General features: G+C 38.3%; 1 protein-coding gene across 8 annotated transcripts in view; it reads left to right on the forward strand.

Moving 5' to 3' along the window:
- The window catches only part of ADAM22 (ADAM metallopeptidase domain 22), a 145,204-nt gene that overhangs the window by 46,173 nt on the left and 79,071 nt on the right, over positions 1-19,960 (forward strand). For all 8 annotated transcript variants that reach the window (XM_088150501.1, XM_088150500.1, XM_088150496.1 and 5 more), the window contains exon 4: positions 9,506-9,572. In XM_088150501.1, the coding sequence (XP_088006627.1) occupies positions 9,506-9,572 (67 nt within the window). The remainder of the gene's footprint in view (positions 1-9,505; positions 9,573-19,960) is intronic.

A 19,960-nucleotide genomic window follows, 5' to 3' on the forward strand; every position in this document is an offset into this window, starting at 1 on the left:
CTGGGAGCTTCAAGCAGAAAAGCTGGTATGTGGAAGTAGTAAGGTGCTAGAATAATATTTGTGACAGCTGTCCTAAATGTTGCCTATCTAGAAACCCTGACATTTCACTGACCTGATAATGCATTACTGCTCTATCTTCTGAAGGTTGATTGTCAGGATAGAACTTTGTGCATATTGGATCCTGGACTAGGCTGTGATTGTCCTTCATCTAATAATTATTCTATGAATACCTGTAGGAAGCTAACTTTGAAGGATTTGACTGCCTCATAAATCCTTCAGGACAAGACCATCTAGGAGCATCCTAACAACTGATGGATAAATTCTGCCTTCTTTTGAGAAGGAAAGAACTCTTCTGAAACTCACTATGAACCTGAGTCATAGTACTGGTCAAATCTGTTCTACAGCTCTGATTGGAATGATGGTGGTGTCCTTCGTTGTCAACTTACAGTGTGCAGATAGAGATGTTGGAACTTGAACCTGAACATTTACCTGGGCAAAGCATGCATTTCAGGGATGTTCAATCTTGTTAAGTGCCTGTCACCATTCCCAAAGAAAAACATTAAAAAATTAAAATAGCTTTCCTTAATGTTTTAGTTTTTATTTAATTTGAAATTATACAGATGCTCTCTGGGAATGCATTTGGCATCTTGATATTCATAGTCATTGTATTGCCAGCAGCCTCTGATATGCTCTGCTCCCAAGCTTTGTCCTGTCCTATGCAGGGACTCTTAAGCTCTGTAACATCCAGAAAAACCTGAGGTGGCCAAATTCAGAAGATGGAGACCTAGTCCAGTAGTATAGTGTATTCAAAAATATCACATAGGTATTTATTTTAACCCAGGCATAAGCAACCTGGCACTCTCCCGATGTTTCAGTATGGCCAGTTAAGGTATCGTGGGAGTTATAGTCCAAAGTTTCCAGACAGCACCAAGTTGCCTACGTTTGCATTCCAGATTTGGAATGTTTCAGAAACTTTGGGGAACCAAATCTGGGAAGAAGTGGATGGAAGTGGGTTGAAAGAGTCCATAATTGAATTTACTTTCCTCTTTACCTAGAGAGTGTGGTGGAAACTTCTTTATGTAGAGACTTGGGGAGCAGAGAAGCAGTTGCAAGTGTCAGAAGGCAAATCCTGGGCACACCAAAGGATTAGGGTAATTGCTTGGTTTAGTCACAGCTGACTCTTTAAACTCTCAGGGACAGGGTGTTCAAACTAATACAGTCTTCCTTTGACACTCCAGTCTTCCAAACTATTAAATCAAATTATAATGTCCAATTAAAGAGATAAACCCTCCTGGGAGTAACAATTTATGTATTTGTACTCTTTCTTTCCCCAAGAGAGAAGTCTGGAAGCCCTCAGCTGAAGAAGTTTTCCTCTACAATACAGTAGGTAGCTCCTTTTCTTCCCACCTGGCATTCCTGATGGAGGAAATGGCTTAGATCTCCTCCAGGGAAGTGAGCTGTTTAACGCCCAGGCCCATTTAAATGTCTGAGGAATTTTTACAGGCCTGAATAGAGAAGTTTAGTAACAGGTCCCCCCACCCCCATCTGCCATAGGCTTGAGTTCATTGCCCTCTTCATCCTTCCTTTTTTGTTCTTCACCCAAACCCTCTCCTCACCAGTTCTGAGATTGACAATACTCCCCAATGATGAGGTTTAAGTTTCCCAGGAGTTTGGCCTATTTATTGTATAAATTCAGCCTCCTGTATTCTGTTTTGGAAGCAAAGCTCCTTGACAATGTTGGCACCGCTCTGAAATTCTGCCTGTGGAAAAGTTACATTCCTGCATGCCTGGCCATTATGAAAATTTTGCCACTTGGAGCAGTTCTGTGGGGAAACAGTTCCTTCTCTCTAGGATACAGTTGAAATGGTTCTCGCTAGCCAAAAGGATTGGTTTTCTCAGAAGATCAGATTTTCTGAACTGCTTTGTTGCCATCTGTGGGAAAAATACCAGATGGAAGCTAATAGGAAGTGCAGAGCACATCTCTTGCCGAGCGGAACCGGATCACGAACGCTGCTTATGTGCAGCTGGCAAATCATCCAGGTAATTCATTCTTATGTAGATGCATTTAAACTTCTATATTCCCTAACATCGAAGCTGAAGTTCATCATTATAAACTCCAAAACTGGTCTGGACAGATAACAGGGACTGATTTGTAATTTCTTTTTCCTACAGAATTTAAAGCTGATTATTACAGCCACCGATGTGGCTCTCTGTATAGATTTATCCTCAAACTGAGAAAAGAACACTTCTGATGTTCTTTGTCTGAAATACTTACCATAACCTCTTCCTCTTGATACAACTGATCCTGATTTTAAAGTGTCTGCTTGCTGTTAAAGCTTTATTTAACTCCATCTTTTAAAATTTAAATCCATAATTTAAGTTGTATCAGGCACCATATGACAGAGAAGGCATTTGAAGATCATTTCAAGATTGTACATTTAAATTCTAGTAGTGAAAATATGTAATGTCACCACAAGAATACAATACTTTCCCTTTCTTAGGTTTACTGAACATCTTTCCTTTCCTTTCCTTTCCTTTCCTTTCCTTTCCTTTCCTTTCCTTTCCTTTCCTTTCCTTTCCTTTCCTTTCCTTTCCTTTCCTTTCCTTTCCTTTCCTTTCCTTTCCTTTCCTTTCCTTTCCTTTCCTTTCCTTTCCTTTCCTCCCATTCCCATTCCCATTCCCGAGTGGAGAATGTCCCAGTTCTTTATTGCATGTATGCACTTGTACTGTACGAACACATGTTGCAACACCTTAGTGCTGCCTTTGTTGAAGTAGATGCACTTTTGTATTTGAAATGTGTATAAAAAATTACTAATCTTTTCCACTTCCAGTGCTATTCTAGGGATGACTCACATCAGCATTTCCTTAAAAGAGGCCCATCAAGGAAGTTAATGTATTTATAAAGAACAAACTGACTTCCAAAGGCTTGAGCAGTGTCTTTGATTGTATCCTTGTGACATTGCAGGACTGGCAATAACTTCAGAATTCCCCATTAGTTGTGTATCCTGGCTCCATCTTCCATTTCATATTTACTCATACCCTTTTCTTCTGATGATATATACCCAAGGTGTTGTGGATAAAACATACAGTACATCCAGGACAAGGTAAAACACAAGCCAACAACAAACCATCTGTTCTCCAACCATTCCCCTCCTGATTCTCTCTGCATCATTAATCAACAGGAATGTTGTTCTGTATAAATAGTACATGCCTATCAACCGTTAATATTTTCCAGGATCACCAAATTTTTGGAGTATGGTCTGCAGCAGAATTTGCCTCAGAAAATCCCAAAGCTGAAATCAGTAAACTTGCTCTGAACTGCTTCATGCTGTTCCCCCCAGGCTCAATTTGTCTTTGTCTCTTGTTGGCGGAAGACAATAAGAAACTATCATTGATATCATGAGTCTGAGCTTACAACAACTTGAAGAAGCAGTTTCCTGGCAAACCATTACCCAGTCATGAAGACTTGGAAAACTGAACAATAATGACAACAACCTCTAGGGGATCTCTTTTAGGCACTCTTGTTTGGTTCTCATTTTGTAACTGGAGGATTTTATCTTTTTTCTTCCTGCTGGAATGATTTTGTAGCCAGTAACTTAATAACAGTAGCCAACTGCTTTCCTTCTGCAGTTTGTGGCTGGCTCAGTAAGCAATTGGCAGTGCCTGTTAGATTTGCCTGGGCTCAGAGGTAAACAGGATGAAGCTGTGCAGAATTTGGAAGAGTCCTTGGGTCTCAAATGTCTCAGGTGACATCAGAGGTCTCCCCAGGATTGACCATTCCACCCTTTTTACACTTGCATGTGACATCGTAACACACAAAAGAGGCAGAGATTGTGTCTCATCCAGCTTTTGTCATTTAACCACTTTGACTCTTCTACAGATGCCTCTGAGCCACACAATGAGGTTTGTTTAGGCATTTTGAGAACTGTTTCTTCCTTGAGATATTTCAGTCTAACCGCTTGCTTTTGGTTCTTCCTAATCAAATGCCTATAATGGTGATTGATGGGCTGGTGCTCAAGATCTCGTGGTCATGTTCTGGGGCCTTGTGGTTGGATAATTAGGGTTAGGTCAATTCCCCTCTCCATGTTGTAATTTAGCAATTAGTATTCTATTTTTGGCTTGCTGAATTAGCTGAGAAGTTGTGGATTTTGTTTTGGTGAAACCTTTTGGTGCCACTCCAATGGGTGTTCTGCAGGCATTCCTGATCTCACTGTGTTGCCGATTTCTATATTTATGCACTATATGTATGTATCTTAATGCGTATGTTGATAATTCTTCACAGAGCAAGAGTTTTCAGAATTCTGTAGGACAAATACTGTAATTATTAAATCATTTTACATTTGTGATGTTAGGACAGGTTTTTAAAAATATTTTGCAAGACGAAAGATAACTAAAAATGCAGAATTAAAAAAATAAACCATTGACAAAACAAAAATGACTAAAAGAAGAAAAAGTTTAGTGGTGTAATGTGTGGGTATAGATAAATACATATGTAATTTTAAAGAAACAGCAATCATTCTGAGCATTCATATTGTGAATAATAACATTTGTACTGGCAAAGGTAATCTGTTAGGAATTATATTTATTGCTTCAGTTCAGTTTAGAACTTGGAATGCAAAGGCTGACTGGTGAAGGTTCAAAATAAAATTATAAGTAATATAGTTATACACTAAATTCTGTATGGCTTTAAGCAAGAACTCAGACATAATGGTGCTCTGGATATTATTAACATTTATGACTTCCCTTGTAAAAATTCAAGTGCACATGTGTTTGCTATAAAATACTCTTTGGAACCTAAATGTATACTGTTTTGTGTGCTATTATTTTTATCCAGAGAATGGGCTGATGCTTCAAAGAAGATACTAAACCACCAGTGTGTTTTGTTCTTAAATATGTTTTCTGCCTGGTTTCCCATATCTTTAGCAGCTGTGCTGTAGGATCCTCTAAGCCTCTGCCTTTCAGTTGTCTAAAAGCCACAAAGAAAGCTTTGCTCCTGGAGGACTATTTCTGCATTTCAGCTTTTCTTTAAAACTTCTCTGGTTCTTCTCAGGAAGAAATAAACATGTCCTTTCCTCCTTCTTGATGGGAGTGCTGATGACATATCAAGAATTTATTTTTAAATGTTATAGTCTGGCAACTGATGAATATTTAATACAATTTAGCAACTTCAAAGAAATTCAGCTACCTGTGATTAGCCTCTGACTGCGTTGTATTGATTCTGTCCGTTCAGCTCTTGGATTGATTCAGATAGCTTTTTTGTGTGTGTATGCCTTCAAGTCATTGTTGACTCCTGGTAACTGTCTGAACAAGTCCCTGCAGTTTTCTTGGCAAGAGTTCAGAAGTGGTTTGCCATTGCTTGCTTCCAAGGCTGAGAGGATATGACTCGTCTAAGGTCATCCAGCTGGATTTGAGTCTAAGGCAGGACTAGAACTCATGGTCTTCTGGTTTTCAGCTCAGTGCCTTAACCTCTACACCAAACTAGATAGTCTTAAGTTAAAGTAGATCATCAGTATGGTATAGTGGTTGGAGCAAGTTAAATCACTGTTTCCTTGATAAAACAGAATGGATAACAGTTTCCAGAAAGCTGTTGTAGCACAAATAAGAAGGTACAGGTAGTACTCGCTTAATGTCCATTTGTTCAGCAACCATTCAAAATTACAGTGGCACTGAATGAAGGGATTTATGACCAGTCTTCAAAGTTCCGGCTGTTGCAGTGCCCCTGTGGGTCACATGAATTAAACTCAGGCCCACTCAGGCCTACCTGCATTTATGACCACCTTTTGACTGCCCTTCTACCCACTGCCACCAGCTGCCCCTGCCACCTGGCCCTGCCTGCTGCTGCACCTGCTGCATCATGCGCCACTACTGTGGGCCACTACTGGGGCCTTTTGCACCAGTGCAGCCAGGGCTTCTCTTGCCTCCGCACAGGGCCTCTGTTCATGTGCCAGCCAGGGCCTCCATTCATGCCCTGCCCAGGGCCTTCTTTCACAAAAGAAGTCTGGTTTTTGACAGAAGGCCCTGGCTTCTGGGCAGACAGAGGCCCTGGGTGGGGTCAAGAGAAGCCCTGGCTGCACCAGCGCAAAAGAAGGAGGAATGAAAAAAACCTCTGGCTAGTCTAGTAGTGGTGCATGGTTTGGCAAGCAGGGCTGGGCGGCAGCGGGTATGTGGGCGGCCAAAAGGGCAGAGATGGGGGGAGATAGGTGGGTGGGGGAATTGAAGAGGAACCAGAGGAGGCAGTCCCTTACCTTACTGAACCTCGGGGATGGGAGGGACCAAGCCATGAATGGATTACAACTGGTAGGATTCCAATAATGATGCAACAGGGACTGCTGGGATTGCTGTTGCTAAGTGATATGGACATCACACTTTACGTCCACATCACTTAATGACAGGAATTCCAGTTCCAATTACTGTGCTAACTCAAGGACTATCTGTATGTTGTTAGTCCTCAAAGGCTTATGCACACCTGTAATGGTAGAAGCCATGAGGGACAATATTTTGTTGACCAAGGGCCATATTTAATATGTTAGGGGGTAGTGAGATCTGTATTGGGGAGGACAGTGATGAAAGAGGTCAGGGCAGGATCATGGACATAATAGAGCCAAGATTTTCTGGTCTCTCTCCCATGCATTTTGTGAATTCCATTTAAAAATAGCAAATACGATGTAGGAAAACCTGCCAGCTATTTCCTTTATTCCCCAAAGACAGGAAAGCATATATATATATTTAAAATCTGCTCTCTGGGACTGCTAATGGAAGCGCATCAACATATATGTATTCCATTTTATATATAAAAGTTGATGTGCTTCCATTAGTAGTCCCAGAGAACAGATTTTAAAACATCTGCTGTAAAGAACATGTTTACACTTGTGGTGTAGGAATGAAAGAAAATACTGCCCAGAGGTTTTATTTATTTATTTGTTTGTTTTTGTACCTTCAGTTAGTCTTAACTGCTGGTGACTGCCTGGACAATCCATGCAGGTTTTTGGCAACATTTTCCAAGTTGGTTTGCCATAGACTTTTTCCTAGGGCTGAGAGTGACTGGCCCAAAGTCACCCAGCTGACTTTGTGCCTATGGTGGGACTAGACCTCCCGGTCGCCTGGTTTCTAGCCTGGTGTCTTATGCTCATAAGCCAAACTGGCTTATGCTCATGTTTTATTCTACTGTAACTTTTATAGAGATTACCACACCAAATAGGTTACACCTTATCAGTTGCATTTTTCAATTCAATCACAGCAAGTTTATGTTTCCTAAACTAAACTATGTTTCCTGTTGCTATCAGAAAAAAGGACTTTGTTACATATAATATGACAAAAATGTATGTGATAGCACGGATAGCATTGGCCATTGGATTGTTAGTTGCTCATAATTTAATTTATATTATGGTTGTCTTGGGGTGGTTTAGACTCTGTGTGTTTACACAGCTCCATTATGCTATTTAATAAGTGATTTACTCCTTTATATTATTTTATCAGGCTGGCCCTCAGCTCTAATGAATTATTTGCACATCTAGGTTCAAAGTTCTTCAAAGCTTAGCCTATTATGGTGGTGTTTGTCTAGCAGAGCTATAAAAATTAATGAAATGTTATGCATTACATTAAAAAGTTCTAGAAAGCTCTTTTGTTACATATTTTTACCTTAAATTATGTTAGATGAAATGTCAAGACGTCTCTTGCCTGGATAAGGTGGGCTTTACATTCGCTGCTTTGTATTCATAAACAAGATGTTGATTGCACTAATCATAGCTTTGAAAAGCAAGCATCTCCCTGTAGTTTTCTCCCCGTGGGGCCTAGAGACAATTTTCAAAATAAAGGTAGTGTGAAGGCTAGTCCTTTCCTTTGCAACATGCCAGCTTTCTAGTAGATACTGTATGAATATGCATACATCCACATGTACACCCTTCAGTCAGAAAGTAGGGAGACAGTAGGTGCCATGCAAACTTGCTAATATTTAGGAGTGTGCAAAAAGTTTCAAATTAAGACATTTCTGTTCAAAATGCTCCATTTTGAGTTTGAAGCACTTTGAGTTCTGATCGTTTGGGAAGTATTTCAACCTCAAAACAGATACTTTGAGCTCAAAACAGTTTCAAAATGGTTGGAAAATATGTTTCAAAATAGCTGCTTTGAACAGAAAGAAAAATTTTCCAGCTCAAAATGTTTTGCCCATATCTCCTAATGTTCATGGGCATTATATTGGGGACTTTGGAATGCTCTTTGTGCCTATGCACTGAACTCCTATCCCCTTTTAAAGTTGTGTGACGGTTTATCGAATGTCAAACATTTATCCCTCGTGTCACCTGGTTGATCACCTGCATAGAGCTAATCATCTGAGTAACAATATAAAGATGATATTGCCCAGGTATGTTTCATGATGTGTTAATACATACAAGAGGATTGACATGCTAAAGGCAAAAAGAAACAAGTGCTGCTACATATTGTTTGCTTTACCATATTTAGAAAGAAAGTAATGCATTTTATTGGCAAAATGATTTCTAGGTAATGCCATATGAGACAATGAATATGTCATTCCCTGGAAGTCACTTCATTGTTAGATCGTAACCATGGAAACCTATATTCTATAATTTTATATTTTATTTGAGGAGGTCTTGGTTTTATTTACAGTATATATTTTAAAAACCATCTGCAGTACCCTTCAGTATAGGTGCTGTGTACATTGTGATGAGAAAAACGTCGCATTTGGAACAGGGGCTTAGTTGAGTTACCTGCCAAGTGTTTTTAGTGTGCATATGCATGCATATATGTATATACTGTGTGTGTATGTGTTGTTGTTCAGTCGTTAAGCTGTGTCTGACTCTTCGTGACACCATGAACCATATCGCGCCGGGCCTTTCTGTCCTTCACTGCCTCCCTGAGTTTGCTCAGTTTCATGCTCATTGCTTCAGTGATGCTATCTAACCATCTCATCCTCTGCCGTCCCCTTCTCCTTTTGCCTTCAATCTCTCCCAGCATCAGGGTCTTTTCCAAATAGTCCTCTCTTCGCATTAGGTGACCAAAGTATCTGAGCTTGAGCTTCATTATCAATCCTTCCAATGAGCAGTCAGGGTTGATTTCCTTTAAGCTTGACTGGTTTGACCTCCTAGCAGTCCAGGGGACTCTTAAGAGTCTTCTCCAGCACCACAGTTCAAAGGCATCAATTCTTCGGCGCTCAGCCTTCTTTGTGGTCCAGCTCTCATAGCCGTACATTACTACTGGAAAAACCATAGCTTTGACTATGCGGATCTTGTACTCCTTTCCCTATTTTGAACCAATCGGTTGTTCCATGACCAGTTCTAACTGTTGCTTCTTGGCCCGCATACAGATTTCTCAGGAGACAGGTAAGATGGCCGTGGCCATGTGCGTGTATACATATATATATATGCAAAAAAATTCTTCCTATTGGGTGTTATACTCTACAAATGCTACTTTTTGCCAGATGGTTAGCACAGGGAAAGTCACATATAGTGGAAAATAATGTTAATATATATCTATATTTCTATTGTTTCAGTGATCTACTGTCTTCAGAATACCTTGAGAGGCATATTGACCGCAATGGGAAGACGGTGGAAGTTAAAGTAAGAGCCTGCATGCCAGTATCATTTTTATTATATTGTTGTTTTGACGCATGCAATTCAGTTGTCCAAATTGTACAGCAAAGTGCTGCTGTTAGGCCGTGGTTGTAGGCAGCTGAGGTTGTTTTTAAATGTGCAAACCTTAGAGATATGCCAGAGAGGTGTATGTACTCTGAAATTCTGTTGAAGAACTACCTCTCACATTAAGCGCTGATATCTGGATGTTTCTGATTAGAGTTCCACCATAAATGAACTTCTGATAACAGTTGTAGTTTAAACTAGCTCATGTTAGTGCTTTCAATACATGTTTGCTTGACAGCGTTGGTATGGAGAAATGGAATGGGGAATTCTGGGTGCAGCTGGCTCCACATAATTATTTATATTAAGAACATAGCTATGTTATAGAATCTCGCCATCATCTATCACATAGGTGAGCATGCTGAGAAATACAAATATTTAAACATACTTACTGAGTATTTCTATCCAGAATTGCATTTGTACAGACAAAGTAATCTGTCTGGAAAAACATTGTTAATATATCTAGGAAAAATTGATCAAATCTGAATAAATGTTGGGTTTTCATAGTTCTTTGTTTTGTTAATTTTTATGCCAAAGCAGTTTCCCATACCTTTACATTCAACTGATCCAATGAAATGTGTATTAAAATTTCCTAGTGTTTTGCAGTAACAGACTTTAACAACAGTTAAAAAACACAGGAACAGAATCCATTTCTGATGTTACATCAGTTTATCTGCCTTAGTGTATAGTAAACCAACAGTAGAATTAGTTGTAAAAGATTGTTAAGTGACTTTTCCAGTTCTTTAGAAACCTTCAACCAAAAAGATTAAATATAGATTGCCATCAAAGAGGATGAGATGTACCAATTTGCTTCCTTTCCTGCCAACACAATTTAGAAGGGTTATAATTTACATATGGATTATCTTCATGGTCAATTTTTGTGAGTTGCTGTGATAAATTTAAAAGGAGTTCCATGCCACAATGAAAATCACCATGTTTAGATCCAAAATATTTCTTTTATTAAAAAGAGATTAGGGTTATAGTGCGCATAAAAGTAAAGTACAGGTTAAAAGAACCTGTTCATTCCAAAGTGTAAACCCTAAAGATGTTGATATTAAAGAAGAATGGGGATTTGAATTTCTATCTATTGGATATCTAGCAGGTGCTTTAAAAATCCAATTAGATCTTATTCCTCATTTTCTTCTAACAAGGATAGTTCATTACCATAATATAAAGCCACTGAAACTATTTGTGATAAGTTGAATGATAGATATGGTGTGGGAATACTTAGTCCAAAGATTTTCAGCCTATGATCTGGGGAACACTAAAGGGGTATAAAATTATTATAGGTGCACCAGTGTAGGTGCAAAGTGACAGTAATGATAATGATGATGGTGGTGATTATGATGATGATAATAACCAAGATTTTAGAGATTATTAAAACTCTCAAAATTTTGATATTCTTTCAGCAAATCTTGGCCATTTAAATGTAAATGTTCAAAAAAAATTATTAATGTCTGGGGGAATCATGTTACTGGGACAGCATGTATGCCATGGTGTCTATAGGTAGCACATTGCAACCCCTTAATTATGTGGCCTTCTTCAAAAGCTTTTGCTGGTAATGTAGAGGTCTTCAAAATTTATTTGAATAAATTTGTGATTTGTGGCTATAAACTGGTAGGACAATGATTAAAATATGAAGAAGTACCTTCTTAAGTATTGGGGAAATTGGGGTTCTCTTTCAGTACTGACCCCTTGATATTCTTTATATTAATAATGGGGTCTACTTCATTTCTTGGTTGTTCCTCATAGGAAAACACTTGGGTCATGAGATCTACTTTAAAAAAAAAAAGATTCTTGAGATCCATTAATTGGAGCTAAACGTTTGGCTTAGTGGACACTTTTCTTTGGTTCACTCACATTTTGGTTTAACACATAATGCCTAAATGTGTGTAGTATGTTGCTGTTTTTCTGTATGTTTCACTCCTAAGCTATACACTCTGGAAGTGTGTTTTTCAATTGATTCTGTGTCTTGACTTTGATTTATTTAATAATTTACTCTGTGTGCATTTTGGGATATAGCTTAGCCAGAACCAGTCTACTTTATTTAATGTTCATTACCTCCAGATGATCTCTATTTTTCCAGTGTGGCTTTAAGAATTCCTGAAAATTCATCCAATTTTCATCTAAGACCTTTGATCACAGCAAGGGCAAATTTATGTAAAATGCCTCCTAATGAGGAATATACGCTAAAACGATACCTTTACTTTTAATAAGCATACCAGCAGTTCAACAGATGTAATAGCATTTTGTTCTAAACCCCCCATTGCTACTCATTCAGTTTCTGGTGAACTCTTATGTCATCAACAATCACTGGTTTCTCATTAAAATGTCCCAGCAGGATGGACTTTTGTTCAGGTGAATAAATTAAGAAAGAAAAGGTTTAGCTCTATCTTCAGCTTATGTGATTTTTAAGAACAAAAAGTGTAGTAGGACAACCACCCCGTGTCTATGATCCCCATCTATAAAATAAATAGTTTCTACATGCTTAATTCCAAGACCATATCACTAACTCACATATTTGTTATTTATTATTTCTGCCAAGGTTTGACATTCAAATAACAGACAGGCAGACAGAAAGCAAGCAAGCATAAATGCTTTAAAATCTCATAAAAACAGTTAAAATCACTGTTAAATTAGCTCACTGAATGCATAGCTGAAGAAAAAGGATTTGACTACTTTCTGAAAGTGCTGAGTGCAGATCCTGAGGGAATTCATTCCATAGCTTGGAAGCAACATAAGGAATACATAGTCTTTGTTTTAGGTTACTTTCTTCATGATTCACTGTGCATATAGTTTTATTTCTAATTTTCCAGATATGCCACAATTTTACTCTGGATTGTATTATCTGTGGTAAGCCTAATGTTTCATGGCTGGTTTTGTTTATTGGAAATAACATGATAGCTGTTACAATTACTGTATACTGTAGAGAAATCTTGTTCTTTGGTTCTCATCCCAAGTTTTTGCTGATGTGCTGTGATTTTTTTCCATCAAGAATCAACAATGCCAATTTTAGAGACTGGTGGTATTGGCCCAAAGACAAGCTTTGCATGTTTATATAATGGATTGTATCCTGAACATAAAGCAGGGTGACCAAGTCTGCTCTGTGGAATCATTAGAAGAGGAAATTGGACCAACTAAATATTAAATCTACATTGTAGACACAGATATGATGCTACATTATTTTATTGTTGTCTTAGACAGGAAAGCACTTAATATGAAAGATTCCTTAGAATAAATGGAATATTGATGTTCCCTGTTCCAAGTAAATGTTCCAGGATGCATCTACTATGTAAGGCATTAGTGATACTATTTATTTGTTCTCAAACACATGCACCTTAAGTAGTTTCTGAAGAAAAAGAGGCAGGAATGATCTCTTATTTTTGGTCAGTTCCAACATTGTTGTTTATCTGTTCTTTTTATATATTTTCATTCCTGTCTATTTCTGTCCTTGTTGGTTGCATATTTGGGAAGATGTCCCGTTCTCTCATTCGTTATTTGAATTATTTAGAACAAGTTATCATTATTATGGAAATTTTGCCACCTTGTTGTGTTTTACTGTAATCTTTTCTCACAAGTTTGCTTTTCTCACAAAAATGCTCTCGTCCACTTGTGATATTTTGCCCATTCTGTGGCCTAGTATCTGCACCAAGAAGATTATGATCTAAAGGGTCTTAATGTTATGACTGGTTCTCCTGGCTTGTCCACCAGCTGGTTCAGGAATCAGTTCTTGCCTCGGTAGGCTTATAAGGATCTTTTTACAATCCAGACCATACATTTCTCACTCTGTTGATTCTTGTCCATCTTCTTCGTCTTTGCATGCTTCAAGTCTTTTCCCAACCAAACTCTGGCTTGCTTCAGCCCATGTCAAAGCTTTCTCAGTCTTCCATTCACACTAAAATGGCAACTCATTACTGAGTTATATTGCCACTATATGCAAAAATTAACCTGAATTTCACATGTTGGACAGAGGAAAGCTGTTCTCTAAATCTCTGCATGTTATGGGGTATAAAGACACTTAAACTAGCCATTCTAATATTTTTGCAAGCATTTGTGTGAGAATATAAGTATGAAGTGCCTTGTAAGAAGTTCACTGTATGGTTAATTGCATTATCAAAATGAGCCAATAAAGAAGTTCAAGTGCAACCCCCTCTTCTCTCCATCTGATAGAGAAGTTGGAACTAGTTCTCACTCCAGTTAGTACTGAGTAAATTCAATAGATTTGTATAGGCTTTCTTTTTTGCAAGTTGCTAAGTTAAGCCAAGTTGACAGATACAAACTTGAACACCATTGCCCTTCCCCAGAACCAGAAAAGAAATTGACTCAGGAAATCAGTTTTTTCCCCTCTCTCTCCCACCCATTTCCTCCTCCCAGGAGGTAAACTATTCAAGTTTTTGACTTGCATAATTCACTTTCTCCTAGGGTAGCCCAATTAGAATTTTAAAGTTAAAGAACAGCACACAATGGGTTTCTGTTCCATGGAATTGTATTCTGCTGCCAGTTGTGCTTTGTTTGGTGAACTCCTATTTTTTTCCTTCCTTCAGTGCAAAGCCGCCTGCCCATCCCAGGGAGTTTTGTAACACTGAAGAGATTTGGGGCTAAGGTTAAATGCCCATGTGGTATAATGGGTACTGTGCATAAAGGCATTCCATTAGATAGTCAAATATACACCTCCTCAAGTTTTTGTTCATTTATTAGTTCTACGTGACAACTTCACAACACTTCATATTTGAAATTGGCTTTATAAAGAACCACATGAAAGCAAATAGGAAGGAGTTATGGAGACCTAGCAAGAACAAACTACTATATGACAATAATGCCCTAGTTAAGAATCTTTTAATTATCAGATCACTGTATTATAATGAACTGACGGGATGTACTTATGGGATGAATGTTAAAGCATGACATGCATTCAACTCTGGGTTGGGTTTTGCCCCTTGAGGAGAGATCTTAATTCTTGGTAGAGAATATGTTTGGTATATGCTCCTTAGTATCTTCACTTAAAGAAACAACTCAGTGGAAGATTGGAAAAGAAATGACGTTGCAATCTCAGTAGATGAACTTTCTGATTTGGCATCTTCCAGATGGCACTGAAGTCCAATCCCTCTGAAGGGCAACCGGAACAGAGGGAGCTGCGGTTGATTTAGGCGGAGTAATGCAGCACTTTGGCTTGCTGTAAAGCAGCTTCCTATACTTCAAATGTGTATATTAACTAGGCTGCAGTCTTTAAGGAGGCAATATGCACAAGGGAATAAGGTTCTGTTCCATGTACTGTAAATTTGGATCCATGTGAAATAGCAAAGGCATTTTTGTAAAGGAGAGTGTGTGAAGGAAAGATCTTGGACAAACAACAATTGTTTTTGTTTGCTTGTTTTGTTTTTTGAAGTGTCTGGATTCTGTTCTTAAATGGGTCCAGATTTCCTGTATCACAGTAGTGTTCCAGTGCAAGAAAACTGTGCGATTATTGTCTTGCCATTTTATTTTTATTTTTTTTGAGAGATGCTTTTCCAAAAATAAGTCCTCCACACAATTTAGATAGTATTATAGAACAAAAGAATGGTCTATGTATTTCAATACCTTTTTATTTTAAAAAAATGTACTGGAAGAGCAATAAAAATACATTATGTAACAAACCACATTGTTATGCAGCATTTTTAAACTATCCAGGTGCTTGTAGACTGTAATTCTTCCATGGCAAATAGGTAACAGAGAAGAGCTGCTTGTACTGTCCGGGGTTTCTTTCCTGCCTTAGGGAGCTACCTAGGCTCTGAGATGCAAATTGGGAAAAATTGGTTTGGGGAGTAGGTATGTAGGGGACTTAGCAATAGCAGGGAAATTTTTCTCTCCACAGTTGCATTACTCCAGCAAAAATGCTTTTGGAAAACTCCTTTTGCTGATCTTTACTTTAATCCTCATCTGTAGTTCCACTTTGTGCAATATTTCCATTTTCCAACATTGTATAAATTAGCAAAAGCAAATGACTGTGGGTAGACATAACATGGAAAAAATAGCATCGTTATTGATTTGTAAAAAAAACAAACAAACAAACAACTCTGGTTTTATACTTTGCATAGTATTTTCCTGAAGCTATGATAGTACCAAGAGGAGTGGGATGAGATCGATTGAATGGCTGTGATACAATGCAGTTTTCTTGGGTCTAAAATCATATCAAGAACTGAAAAAAAGGTGCATCTTCAGTATATCATAATTCTTTTATATTAGCCAAAGCTCTTTCCATGGTATGACAGCAGATCCAGTAATATTGTAGTAAGCTGGTTTATATGGAGGAATATAGGCTTGTTTCCTAATATCTCCAGTTAAGATGTGGGGAACCCTAGTCATGTGGGTACCCTAGTCATGAAACCAGGATATCTGGAGCCAGCCAGTAAACAGGTGCTGGAGTACACACATTGAGCTAAGCCATAACTGATGTAGTTGTGGCTTTTTAAATAAACCACTGTGGGCTCTTATGATTGATTCTTTGGACAACATACTAAGCCATAAACTGTGGTTGGATTCATATAATATACAAAACCAAAATAACTACATTATATGTTGTGTGATGGATGATCCCAGCTGATATAGATAGTAATATTAAGTTAAATGGACTGATGGCCTAACTTCTTGTCATGAAAATTCCTTTTCCACCCAAAATTTAAGATCTATCCCAGTCTTCTCTAGTTCAGTGGCTTGAAATGTTTTGAACTACACTATTCTCCATTTCAACCTGCATAGCACTGGCCATGCTGGGAATATATTTCTGGAAATTAATAGTACATACATATGACAGCAAAAGTTTTCTATACAAAGAATAACCATCTCTAGATAATTATGATATCTGTTTTATTGTGGTAGGAATATGAAAGTGACAGGCTTTCTCAGTGCAACACTTTCAGAAGTACATTCAAGTCTTGTAAGTGACATAAGGAGGATTAAGACATCTTAATTATTTGATCCTTCCTGTTTAAGTTGGTGCTCTTCTCCCTAATTATCCTAATATAAGGGCATTCCTAATTATGGTAATACAAAGGCCTTTTTCATTAAAACAAACTTTTTAAAGGTTATAAGGTAGAAGAGGTGGAAAAATGAATGAGTGATAATTATTGCAACAAATTTTTAATTTTGAACAACCTGATCTTTTTTGTTAGCCAACTCTACAGGAGCTTCTTGCTGGCCCCCATTCTACTTTTCAAGTGCTGAAATGCAGTGCTTCCAACCTATCCTTGACAAATGATGAGATCTGGCAAATTCATGAGTTTTCAGCAATGAATTTGGGGATTGTTAAAGGGCAAAATGTGTGCTGTATATATTGCAGAGGTTCTACCACTTGAAACCCCTGATCTCCCATCTCTCATTTAGAGTCACCAGAAAGAAGGAAGGAGAAGGGTCACCAGACTACTTCTTCCCCACTGCAACTACAGTAGTGGGCATAAGACCTGTGTAGAGCTCAGAAAGAAAGACAGTGGTGAGCAACAAGTGCTGAGGTTTTTAGGGATCTGCTTCCATTGCTTGGTCCAGCTCCTCACTCTACCTCCAGATGCACCACAGCAGCTGCTGCAATGATGGTCCCTATCTCACTTGCCAACAATTTGTTCAGAGGCTTGAGAACACAAGTGACTCTAGGAACAATGGCAACATGGTGGCTTCTGGTGGATATTATCTAGAATGGGTAGAAGTGTGCATGGGTCAGTATAATTTCCATCTCCTGTTGTGCCCTACCATTCTGTCTCCCTAGTCAAAGTAGGCTTTCCTTCAGAGCAAGACTGCACATGCCACCCTGCAGCTTTGTTTTTTAAAAGACCAAATGCTCAACAGGGCTCCTTTGCATGCAGCCCCAAGGGAGTGTCTTCCCCTCCCTTCCTTCTATTTACATCTCTGTCCCCTATCCAACCAGGACAGTCCAGGGTGACGCAGCTGCCACCACCTTTGACATTCAGGGTTGGTTTGTTTATTTAACAAATTTATATTGCTGCCCATCTACCAATGGAACTGCAGGCGAACAACAAAAAAATAAATATATAATACAAAAAGGGTCAAATTGAGGCACTTAACAAATTCCTTATCAACACACCCATGCCAGTCTCCATTAACATCCTGGTCCCAGTGCCTGGGCAAAAATGCAGATCTTCATGGCCTTCTGGAAGACCAACAGAGTTGGGGTCATCTGAATCTCCAGCAGGAGGGTGTTCTGTAAGGCAGGCACCATAATAAAGACACAGGTTGTAGGATCAGGGTCAAAAGAAGGAAAATGCTTTTCTTTTCTACTAATTGAGAAACTGAAGGGCATCATAACCCAGTCTTTGGAAATCAATCTGGAGAAGCCTGGGCTCTGTGAGTCATGTTACCAGATTACACATACAGACCTGACACAAATTGGCACCAAAATATATATTTAAAATACTATTTAGAATTTATTAAAGAAGAGAAAATGGGGGGATGTCAGGATGAAAGGGCTAGACTTCAAAGAGGAAATATGAGCAAAGGAACAATGTATAGGGTTCAAAGAGAAGACATTCAGGCAAAGGTTGTCCCAAGCACAGGCAAAACCCTAATGCCACTCTGAAGCCAGTGAAAGCTCATTTTAATGGATGGTTGGGGGAGGGGGTGCCTGTTTCTTGCAAATGTCTGTTAAATAGGAAAGTATGCCATTGTGGCTATTTCTATCATTGCATAATATCGCAGAGTACACAAATATCACAAATTAGTCACTGGCATCAAATGATGTTGCAAGTGGCATAAATGGATGCAAAGGACATCATTTGTGTCATTTGAATAGCAGTGACATTGTGCAAATTATATAAATGCCCTGCATGTTGTAAAATTAAGATACGGTTACGGGAACTTGGTCCCTTACCAAATTTTATCTGAAGTTCTCAAAATGCAGGTGCTTATATGTGTAACAAATGACCAGCTTCTTTTAGGGAAAAAGGAATCTGGGAAGGAGTAATTTGGATCCATAGCAGTATTACTATGAATATGCTAAGTCTTTTTCTTATCCCCTTAACCCTTCTTTTTTCCTGTAATTCAGCTCCACACTTTTCTTTCTTTATGGTTCTAAACCAAAAGGTGCAGATTAATTTCTGGATTTACAGGAGTTGGAGAATAGAAGTGGCTTAGAAGAACGATGAAGCGACTTTCAGTTGTCTTGTTTCCAAATAAGCCACACCCATGACTGTTTCCTGAAGAAGAAAGACACTGCATTTGGTTAGAAGGCTTTCCAACCTGGCATTTCCTCTGAGCTGTAATTCTAACATATTCAGAGAACACCATGTTGGGTTATATGTGTTTGCATATAACACGTTTTGACCTTAACTGGCTCACATCTGTGATGTGGCTTATGCCAGAGAGTCGAGAGAGTAAATTAAGTCAAGAATTCAACCTTAGAGTCTGGGTTTCCTTCTAGTAATTATTATTATTTGTTTAGAATCAAGAAGGCAAGAAAAAACAGTCCCTAGATTTCTTGCCTTTTCCTACATGCTATTCAAAGCCAGTTTCTTTGCTCTTAAAGCAATCAAGAAATAGCTCTCTGAGCAGATGCTGTGTATCTCTCTTGCCAGATGTCAGTAAGCCATCTTTCCATGCCTTGCAGCTGAATGCACGAAGCGTTGTATCAATAGCACAGGACTGCCTTGACATCAAGGACACTTTTCTGGAGCTGATGAAGTATTTGTATTGTTTCTGTGATTTCAACTGACCATTTACTGTTTTCAAAGCTTATATTTAGAATAATGATCTTATATGTTATACTTTTGATAAAAACTGCATGACTTTCCAAATAAAAACACAGATACCCTCTTTTTATTGTTCCAGTTCACCACCCATATTCTTCCCATTCAAAATATTTGTTGGGACCTGAAAGATATGGAGTAGGTGCCTGTGGTTTTATATATATATGTTATTTATTATTACTTATATTTTTTTTCACCTAATCCAAAAGCAGAGTATAATTACATAATTACAAAAGTTAGAACCATGGAACTGTATCATAAAAACAAGACACCAAACAACACAGTAGCATACATTCAGTGAAAAGACCAGGTAAATAAGTAGGTTCTCATCTAGCATAAACAATTAATAAATCCTTGCACCATCTGTAACTGGAAAGAGATAGAATTCTATAATGAGACACAGACATTTTGAATGTTTTCTTTTTGATTGCCACAAAATAACTTTAACAAGTGTTTAATTGTCAAATGGCATCTCTGCCTGATCTTGTCTGCAGAGCAAGTACATACATTCCCACTCATCAGTCTCACTCTTCAAATATATCCCAAATTATACCCAACAAAAAATCAACAGAATAAGAGAGAGAA

Source organism: Python bivittatus, unplaced genomic scaffold (assembly GCF_059951505.1).
Source record: "Python bivittatus isolate LINGU-HERP-01145 unplaced genomic scaffold, Pbiv_v1 ctg000610_np1212, whole genome shotgun sequence".
NCBI lineage: Eukaryota > Metazoa > Chordata > Lepidosauria > Squamata > Pythonidae > Python > Python bivittatus.